Source organism: Elephantulus edwardii, unplaced genomic scaffold, assembly GCF_000299155.1.
Source record: "Elephantulus edwardii isolate Elephantulus edwardi_28Jun2011 unplaced genomic scaffold, EleEdw1.0 scaffold00106, whole genome shotgun sequence".
NCBI lineage: Eukaryota > Metazoa > Chordata > Mammalia > Macroscelidea > Macroscelididae > Elephantulus > Elephantulus edwardii.
Window position 1 is genome coordinate 861004 of NW_006399856.1, and position 10885 is coordinate 871888.

The 10885-nt window shown below is 38.5% G+C and overlaps 1 protein-coding gene across 1 annotated transcript in view; it reads left to right on the top strand.

Annotated features, from left to right (window-relative positions):
- Nucleotides 1-10285: 10285 nt before the first annotated feature.
- LOC102873664 (BAG family molecular chaperone regulator 1-like) overlaps nt 10286-10885 on the top strand; it is a 22721-nt gene continuing 22121 nt past the window's right edge. Inside the window, exon 1 of the mRNA XM_006891945.1 lies at nt 10286-10811. Within this exon, the coding sequence (XP_006892007.1) occupies nt 10286-10811 (526 nt within the window). The remainder of the gene's footprint in view (nt 10812-10885) is intronic.

Sequence of the window (10885 nt, forward strand, 5' to 3'; positions counted from 1 at the left end):
CATGCTTCAAATCCATGCCTTTGCTGGGTAGACCATCACTAGCTAAGAGGCAGCGTCCAGCCTCCTGACCACTGGGGTCATGGTAAGTCCCCATTGGGGGGCCATACATCATACCATCTTTGTAATTTTTCAGGGGGGGGGGGCAGTAGTTTTTGACTGGAAACCCCTAGTCAAGCTTCTCTGTATCTTTATTGAGAATTATCAGGAAGTAAATTACAGAGAAAATTTAATGCAGATGAGGCCACTCTCTATTGAAAACCTTCTTCCTGGCTCCAGAGGGAGGGGTTCACAAATACAAGAATTCAGTATGTCCATGGGAATTGTCTTGATGCCTCAGGGTGAACTCCAGCTCAGTAAGCAACACTCCCTCTGTGGGGGTCCCTTGCTATCTCCTATCTGCAATGAACAAACAGCTTATTTTCTAGGATCCAACACAAGGAAAATCCTAACTGTGGTTCCTTCAATTCCTTTTTCATATAATGTTTAGTATAAACATTTTACCTTCCCATGATTTAGTATTTAAAATTGCAGTTATTAAACTATGGGCATTTTGGATGGTATATCATTTTGAGGATGGAATTGAAGTTTTGACATGATATGGAGTTCAAGGGGAAAGGCAGAATAACTGGTAGTAAGTTTTGTGCATTTTTTAAGAGTCAAAATGAAAGTAGTTTTGCTTGAAATGAGGGAGGCTTAATGCAAGCTGAAGGTCACACTGTGCCACTAGGGCGTTCCCTCGGAGTCATCATTGTTCTTGGTTTGTATCAACTGAGTCCCTCCCTACTGAGACTAGAATAAAGAGGAACTTGTCACCATTATCCTTTATCTTTGTTTTGTACTTCCTTATGGTTTTACTTTTCACATTCCTTATTTTTGGTGGATACTCAGAGAGGCATGGCTTGGGGCCTTCATCATGGGAGCTGTTGGCCCCCTGTTTTTCACTCTGTTATATATAAGAATATTAATTAATCCATGTTTGGAACTGACTGAGCAGGACCTTTAACCATTGTTTAATATTCCAATTGGAAATAATGATCCTAATTCTAGGTGAGCATTAACTATGGAGGCTCATTGGGCTTTGAAAGAAGTTCAGGATTTTATCTCTTCCTGTTCTCTCTTGTATAAATCGTAGCAGAAAGTTATTGCTGTGTATTTTAGATGCTAAAAGGACTCCTACTGCTGTATTCTGACAGAATGCTCTTTTAAGATGGATTCATTTATCCCGTTCACCTAAAAAGGTTTTGCGGACTTGCCCACAGTCTATATCTCAATTAATAGCACAGCCAGGAAATACAATATTTTGATATAAGACCTTATAAAATTATCCCTTATTATACTTTACAAGTTAAATTGGCTATATCAATATGGTACAAAATGGATAATTGCATTTGCCAATTATCCTGGTCAAATTACTCATCATTATCCAAAAGGTAAATTATATTTTGCTAAAGTTTTTTTGTTTATCAACCAATTTCTGATGCTCTTGTAATATTTACTGATGGATCTTCCTGAGAAAAGGCTGTTTTTATTAGAGATCTGTAAAACAGTTGAATGCTCATCATTTTCAGCATACTAGCCAAATAAAAAACTATTAAGCATGTATTAATAATTTACCTTGTCTATAGTCTTAAAAGTATATATAGTTTTATATATAAACATATATAATTTATACAGTTAATGCATTTCCAATTATTAATGCAGTATATATTATTAAAACAAAAATTCTATAGTTTTATAATTTCTTCATATACAATTGTTAATTAGACAAAGAGATGGTCATTTTTGTCAGTCATATTGAGCCTCATTCTTTTTGGCAGGACCTTTAGTGAAATAAAATAATTGGCTAGTAAATGAACAAAAGCAAAACAATTTCATCATAGTCATTATGCTTATAGTAAATATTTACATGAGGTATTTCATATTCTGGAAGAAATTGCTAAGTATTTTGCAAAATCATGTGTAAGATGTTTACCTCTGTTACCTGATCCACATTTTAAGGTGAGTCCTAGAGAATTATTGCCAAATTATATTTGACAAGTAAATGTGGCTCACATTCCCAAATTTGAAAAATTGCAGATTATTCATGTTATAATTAATATCAGTTCTGGGTTTGTGGTATTATCTTGTTTATCTGAAAGAACAACTAAATATGTTATAAAACATTATCAGCTTTTCCTATATTAGAAATTCCTAAAATAATATAGACTAATAATGCTCCTAGCTATGCCAGCAAGAGTTTTCAAAATTTTTGTAAATTTTACTATTTGTCATAAAACTGAATTTCCTTACTATCCTCAAACAAGGTATTATAGAATGTAGTCTTTCTACTATCAAAATTTATATAAAGAAGGGGAATTATTGGAATACTATATCCCCTAAATTCAAATAATTATATTTCTCACTTACAACTTATTTTAAATTTTTAATTTCTGATGACTATAAAAGGTCTGCCGCAGACAGACAATGGTGAAACATACAGTAAAGGTATACTGAAATTAAATAGAAGGATGCATTAACAAAACAATGAAAAAGACCCGACCCTGTGTTAATATGTGGTTGAGGCTATGTTTGGGTTTTTCCATGGAACTCTGAAAGTGCAAAGTGCCTTCCTGAAAAGCTTGGCACACTGTGCAGATGTCTTGCCTGACAGAAATGAGGATTCAAGCTGAATTTTAAAGGACATATGTTCCAGATCTACCTTTACTTCACCCTCTCAGCTGGAGAAAAGTGATACTGCAGATTTGAATTTGTACAATTGGGCCCCATCAAATAGAATTGAAGCTAAGGATCAGTAGAAGAAATTTGGACTATTGATATGAAGAATTTGCAAACTGAATTATGAAAATTAGTTGCTAGTATGGGATCTATAAATATTTTCGGTATACCAAAAGATAAATGTAAGGGATGTAATGTCACAAATGCCAAAGTCCTGAACCACATATCTTATTAATTGGTAATAATGTAATCACTGGTGATTATCCAAAATTTAATGTAAGTTCCCATAAAATTTCTAACTATATTAGTTCTGTTACCAAGGATGATTCAGTTGTTATTTTAAAGAATCCTCTTGTTATGACATTGGTAAAGTTAAATGATATTTGGTATGATAATAAGTTATCATTAAGAACCAAGAGAGCTGTAGGACTTGTTTCTCTTATCCCTATGATTGTCTCTACTTCTGCTGTAGCTTCAACACAAGAAGTCCACACGGCTAAGTTTTTAATTGGGTTAGTGCATAATGTGACAAAAAATTTAAAGCAAAAGAATGTATATTTAATCAATTATGGCTTAAAAGCAGCAGGTCCTATCCATAGCCTCCCGTCCCATACAAGTCCATTATCAAAGACTGCAAATGGCTGATAAAGAAAATCCTTGGTGATACAAGCTAATAAACTGGGCAGCCAGAGACGGGTAAGAGACACCAGCCCCTGTTTCAACCTAAGACAGGCACCCCGCCATAGTTGCTGGGTTAGCCCATGATGGGTAAGATCAGTAGGTGCGGTGTCCAACCTAAGACAGGGGCTGGTTTCATACCTGGTCAAACAGGAGAGCACCAAGGGTAATTCTGTTGCGCTTTTGCAGTCTTCAAATAATTATTGAAAGAAAGGAGGATCTGCTGGAAGCCCTTTTGTTCTACCTAGCTGAAGCCATTTTGTAATTCTCTAAAGACATGCCTGGACATGTTGCCTCACCCTGGGAGGACAGGTTTCAGTCTATTGGGAACACCCAACCTTACTTCTTTCCACTCCCCCCATTGTGTTTCAGTTTACCCCACCCTGGAAGGATAGGTTTCAGTTTACCCCACCCTGAGAGGACAGGTTTTGGCTTACTGGGAACGCCCTGCTAAGTACCCTTACTTCTCCTTTCCACTCCCCTCATTCGTTCTCCTATATATATGTCTGTATGATTTCAATAAAAGAGGCTTGATCGGAAATTTCGACTTGCCTCAATGTCTCTTTGTCTCCTGCGCCCCCCATTCTCTTTCTTCCTCTCCTAGGGTCACAGTTGAATGTCCCTGCGGGCCGGGGCACTCCTCCATGTGGTCCACTGCTCCCACAGCTTGCCATGTTGTTTCCACCACTGCCGCCATCGTGGACCTTTTTTGCTTTAATTTTTGAGAACCTAACTATTTTTTAATTGAGATTTTTATGAAAGTTTATAGAGAACTTGGATTTGCATTCATTCATTGTTGCACATTTCCTCCATGCCCCCACACCCTCAGTTTACTTTTCTCCTTGGAAAAAAAAGTTCTTTCAATATTATACAGCCCCTCCCCGCCAGTCCACTTTACTGTGCAACTCTTATTCTTGACTCATGTCAATCATATATTCCTTTTATACAGTTCTCTCCCTCAAGTGAAACAAGTCTGTTTCAATGCTGTGTACATTATTTATCCCCTCTTTTCTTAGTTCCCCCCCCCCCGCCATCTCCCAAGTTAGTCCTGTTTTGTAACAGTGGCATTATGCAGTATTTGTCCTTTTGTGACTGAGATATTGCACTCAGCACAATGTCCTCCACGGTCACTAATTTTGTATTTTATGAATTCTTTGTTTTTCAGTGCTGCACAATATTCCATTGTGTGAATATGCCACAGCTTCTTTATCCATTCATTTGTTGATGGGCACTTGGGTTGTTTCCAACTTTTTGCTATTGTGAACAAAGCAGCAATAAACATGAGTGTGCAGAGAACCTATTTTTAGAGGGAGTTCTCATGGCCTACTGATAAGAAATTGTGTTGTCAATTTAAAGATGGGTAGTTTGAGTCCACTAACTGTTCTGTGGGAGAAAGATGGACAGTCTCCTCTCCTGCAACTTACAGCCTCTGTAAACCTTCTGGAAGGCCTGTTATTTCTGATTCAATGACCTATGACATAAACTGATTTTGAAAGTCTGAGGATGGATGTCTGTGAATTTTCCTTGCTTAAGGTTCTTTGAACTTCTTGGATTCATAGATTCATGTCCTTTGAGAGAAGGGAAAACATTTCTTGTCATTATTTCTTTAAGTTTTATTTCTGTTCCCTTCTCATCTCCTGGAATTTCCATGATGTCTGGGGTAGGATGAGTTCTTCTCCCGCATTTTTAAGTTTAGTTACTTTTGCAAAATCTCTTCTTGTGGATCTTCATTTTGTTCTTCGTTTTTCTTATTGTTCAGCTCTTTGTGTATGCTTTCCCTTAATTCTTCAATTATGTTTAATGCTATTATATTCTTCCATTTAAAAATTAATTTGATATCTCTAGATGTGCTTTTAGTCTCTTTGTTAACCTCAGTTTTCCTGTCTTTTGGTGTTTCTGCCTCCCCCACTATTTTCTGCCAGACATTCTTAGGTTAGCAGAACTTTTGGCTTTTTCTTACTGTTTCCTATCCGTCTCTGTGACAGTTCCTTCTCTGACCCCGCTTTATTTGGTATGTGAAAGTTCCAGATTTTGCTTTTCAGCTTTCAATCTCTCTCAAACATACCAGAGGGCCCTCTGATCAGTTTGTCTATCTGGCCACCACCGCTCTGATGAGATATCATGTATGAATCAATGTGTCCACCAAAGGATACAATCTACTCTTTTTCATTTATTACTTCTTTCTTATCTCTATTTCTACAATCATGTTCTTAGTCAGAAAATTCATACCTCATGAGCTCCCTTCTGGGCTGGGTGCTGCTCTCTGGTTTTGCCTGGAGTGACTTAGGTCTGTGACGTCATTCAAGAGTAACATGGATAAGCCTTCCTCTATTTCAGAAGGTGTTTGTAGTCTCAGAAGGACCTCCAAGAAATCTTTTGCCTTGGTTTTGGATCCTCTGTGGTCTAGTGGTGGTTGAAAAAGCATGCTTCACTTAGATGTCCCACCGCCTGACTGCTCCACACGAAACCTATTGGGTGAGTCACAGTCTGAATGAACCCTGACAGAAGTCTTTCTGTCCTGTTGCTCTCAGACCCTGTCCTGCATTTTTGACTGAACAAGTAGCTTTCACTTAAGATTCTCACTTCTTCCCACAGAGTAGCTTAGGTCAGCAATTCTCAGTGTAAATTAAGAAGGAGCAAACAGATCCCAACTGATTTTCCAGAGAGGTCTGTCACATTGGTTTCAGAGGCCAGAGTTACGACATAGAGGGCTGACTATGAGAGAGGACTGCTCCGGGGCATCTTCTTCCACAACAGAAAACTCCTATCTCTTGAGCTCCCTTCTGGGCTGGGTGTTGCTCTCTAGCCTAGAGTGACCTCTATCTGTGATGTCATTCAGGATGATGTAAAGTGGACAGACTTTCCTCTATTTCAGAAAGTATTGGTATTTCCCAGAAGGAGCTCAAAGATTGTTCAAACTCAAGTCAAGAAACACTGAGCTTGTTTTCCATTTTGTTTTTCTAGCTCTTCCCCCTTGTACATTTCATTGTAACACTTTGTCTTCTTCAGCTCTCCTTTGATATCCTCTGTTCAACTCTCTTAGCTCAGCATTCCTTCCCCTTGTTTTGGCTTCCTTTCATGCCAATGCAAGTTTCAGGATCTTTTCTGAAATCCATTTTGGTCTTTTATTTCTTTCTTGTCTTGTAAAGACTTTCAGCTTTTTTCTCGAATGATGTTCTTGATGTCATCACACGGCTTCTGGTCTTCAGTCACTAGTGTTCAATGCATAATATCTATTCTTAAGATAGATTTTAAATTCAGTTGGAATGCACTCAAGATCATATTTTGGTTCTTGTGGACTTGTTTTCATGTTCTTAAACTTCAATTTGAACTTGCACATGAGTAGTTATTGTTTGTTCCACAGTCAGCCCTTGGCCTAGTTTCTACTGATTCTATTGATCATTTACAACTTTTCTTTCCACAGAGATAGTCTATCTGATCCCTATAAAGTCCACCAAGTGAAATCCATGTTTATAGTCTCAGTATATGTCTTTTAAAAAAGTATTTAAAATGAATAAATAATTCAGCCTCATTTCTGTCATCAATGCCTTATTTCCCAACTATTAGTCCTTCTTTGCTTCTAAATTTTGCATCCCAACCACTAATTTTTATTAATACATCCAGATTGCATGTTAGATTTCAGACTACAAAAGTTAGTAGAAATCCTAAATTAATCTTTGACTTTAGTGGTTGGTGCACATATTTGAATAATAGTTGTATTAACAGGAGTTCCTAATGTGTGTATGGATAGTATCCTATCACACTCACAGTACTGTACTTGAGGATAGGTTTTTAAAAAAAATATTTTATATTGGTAGGATAGATCTTGAAATGCCCTTTTTAATGAAGAATACCACAATACTATTGTTAGGTGCCACTGAATTGAGTACAACACATTGTGACCCTATGAACAACAGATCTGAACCTTGTTCTAGCCTGTACCATTCTCACAACCTGTTATATGCCTGAGTCCATTGCTGCAGTCATTGTGTCTATTTTGTTGAGGGTCTTCCTCTCTTTTGTCAACCCTCCGCTTTTCCAAGCATGATGTACCTTAATAAGGAATAGATTTTCTTAGCAACATGCCCAAAATATGTGAGAGGAAGCTTCATCATCTTTGTGTCCAAGGAGCATTCTAGTTGTATTTTTCTAAGACCTATCTGTTCTCTTGCAAGTCCGTGAAATAATCAGTTATTCTTTTTCAACACCACAGCTCAAAGGCATCAATTAATCTTGTAGCTCTCAAATGTGTAACAAGTAATTGAAAAAGCCATGGCCTGAATCAGGTGCACCTTAGTCCTCAAACTGACATCATTCCTCCTCAATCATTTGGAGAGGATCCTGACAGCAGGCTTTCCCAGTGGAATACATCTTCTGCTCTCCTGACTGCTGATAACCAAGTGTGTTGATTGTGGATCCAAGTAAGACGGAGTCATTGACAACTTCAATCTTTTCTCCATCTATCATGATTGCTTATAGATCTGTGGTAAAAATTTTTGTTTTCTGACATTTAGATGCAATCTATGTTGAAGACTGTATTCTTTGGTCTTCTGCAGGAAGTGCTTCAAATCCTCCTCACTTTCAGCAAGCAAATTGTGTCATTTGCATAATGTAGATTATTGAGGAGTCCTTTATAGAGTCCAGCTTCTTAAATAATTTGTTCAGAATACAGATTGAATAGATATGGAAAAAAGATACAACCCTGACACAGTGCTTCCTTAATTTTCAACCTTGTAGTGTTTCTTGGTCAAGGTATAGGTTTTGCATGAGCACAGTTAAGTGTTCTGGGGTTTCTATTCTGCTCAATGTTAGCTATAATTTGTTCTGATCAACACTGTCAAATGCCTTTGAAAAGTCAATAAAGTACAAATAGACATTCTTCTGGTATTATTTACTTTCAGCCAGGATCCATTTGACATCAACAATGATATCCCTGGTGCCATGGCCTCTTCTAAACCCTGCTTGAACCTTGCAGAGAACTGAACTTCTGGCAGTTCTCTTATCCATTGTTCCAGCCATTTTAAAATATCATCAGTAGTAATTTGCTTGCATGTGATGTTAATGATATTGTTCAATAGTTTACACATTCTGTTGAATCACCTTTCTTGAAAATGGGAACAGTTATATATCTCTTTAGCCAGGCAGCTGTCCTCCAAATTTGCACCAGAGACTGGTGAGCACATCTCGGGCTGCATCTATTAGTTGAAATATGTCAATGTTCCATTTGTTCCTGGACCTTTACTTTTTGCAAGTGCCTTCAGTGGAACTTCAAGGTTTTCTTTCATTACCATTGGTTCTTGATTGTATAATACTTCTTGAAATAGTTCAGGGTCAGCTGATTTTTTTTGTGAGTGTGCATATGTGTGTATATTTCCTCCATTTTCTTTTGATACTTCTTAGATCATTTAAGATTTAACCCATAGCATCCTTCAGCATTATTGAGGTTTCAATTTATTTTTCAGTTCTTTCACCTTGAGAAATACTGAGAGTTCTTCCTTTTTTAATTCTCCAATTCCAGCTCTCTACATATTTTGTTTTAATACTTTGCTTTGTCTTCTAAAGCTTCGCTTTGAAATCTTCTGTTCTGCTTTTTGCTTCAGCTTCTCTTCCCTTTGTTTTGGCTTCTTGACATTCTAGTGCAATTTTCAGAGTCTCTTCTGATATCCATTTTGGTTTTTCCTTTCTCATCTGTCTTTGTAATGATCTTTTCTTTTGCTCCCTTCATAGGTGTTATCCTTGATGTCATCCTACAACTCATCTATCCTTCAGTTGCTGGAGTTCAATGCTTCAAACCTATTCTTACAATCGCTTTTAAATTCAGGTGCGATAGATTCAAGATCTCAGTTTTGTTCTTGTGGTCTTGTTTTAATTTTCTTCGGTCTTAATTTGAACTTGTACATGAGTCCTTGATGTTTCACAGTCAGTACCTGGCCTGGTTTTGACTGCTGATATTGAGCTTCTCCAATGATCCTTTCATTTGATATAGTCAATCTGATTCCTATGCAGTCCATCAGGTGAGGTCCATGTGTAAACTCACCATTTGTGTTTTTTTTTTTAAAAGGTCTTTGCAATGAACAAATCATTGTACACACAAAATTTGATAATTCTATTTCTGGTCTTGTTTCTGTCACTAAGTCAGTACTTTCTGGCTATCATTCCTCCTTTATTGTTTCCAAATTGTGCATTTCAGTCACTAATTATTATTAATGCATCTTGACTGCATATTTGATCAATTTTAGACTGCAGAACGTGGGTAAAAATGTTCAATTTCCTCCTCTTTGATTTTAGTTATTTGTGCATATATTTGGATAATAGTTGTATTAACAGGTCTTCCTTGTATGTGTATGGATAATATCCTATTACTCACAACATTATACTTCAGGAAAGCACTTGAAATTGTCTTTTCCCCTTTTTAAAAATGTATTATTTCAATGAAAATTTACAGAGACTTTGGATTTCCATTCATTCATTCATTGTTGCACTTTTCTCCCTGCCCAACCCTCCCCCCCCCGCCCAGGACACTCTTCTCCTTGAAAAGTAAAAGAAGGCGGCGCGCGGCGATGGCGGCACCAGGCCGAAATCCCTGCTGACTGTAAGCCGTGCAAGGTCCAGACCCTCGCGAACTGGAAACCGCGCCAGGTCCGAACTCTGGTTGACCCTAAGCCGCGCCAGGTCCGAACTCGGATTGATCGTAAGCCGCGCCAGATCCAAACTCTGACCGACTGTAAGCTGCGTCAGGTCGAAACCCCCGCCAACCGAAAGCCGTCCCAGCCCCAGCATCAGTCCGTTCAAAGCAAGGCCAGCGGACGTGACCGATCCTCTCAGGCCGTGGGTGAAGAACAGAGTCCCAACCCGCACGTGCAGGAGTGAGGAGATGGCTCAGAAGCAGCAGATGGCCCGCAGCGAGGAGGTGGCCCCCAGCGAAGCCGTGGTCCCGGAGGAGGGCCTGGTTCCAGACGGGGACGTGGTCCTGGACGAGGACGTGGTCCCATACGGAGAAGCGTCCGAAAGCGAGGACATAGCGACGACTGGGATCCTGGTGACCATCACTCACAGCAATGAGAAGTATGACATTAACGTTAGCCCACAGCAGGGCACTGGCGAACCAGTTGTCCAAGACTTGGTCCAGCTTGTTGAAGAAGCCATAGGAGTTCCAGTGTCTTCTCAGAAACTCATATTTAAGGGAAAATCTCTAAAGGATATGGAACAGCCCTTGTCAGCACTTGGAATACAAAATGGATGTCGGGTCATGCTAATCGGGAAAAAGGAAAGATCAGAGGAAGAGGTTGAAATAAAGAAGTTGAGAATTTTGGAAAAAGCTGTGGAGAAGACAGCCAACCAACTGGAAGAGTTGAGTACAGATTTTGCTGGAATCCAGCAGGGTTTTTTGGCCAATGAAATGCAAGTTGAAGCTCTCTGCAAACTTGATAGAAGAGTGAAAGCAACAATTGAACAGTTTATGAAGATTTTAGAGGAAATCGACACACTGATT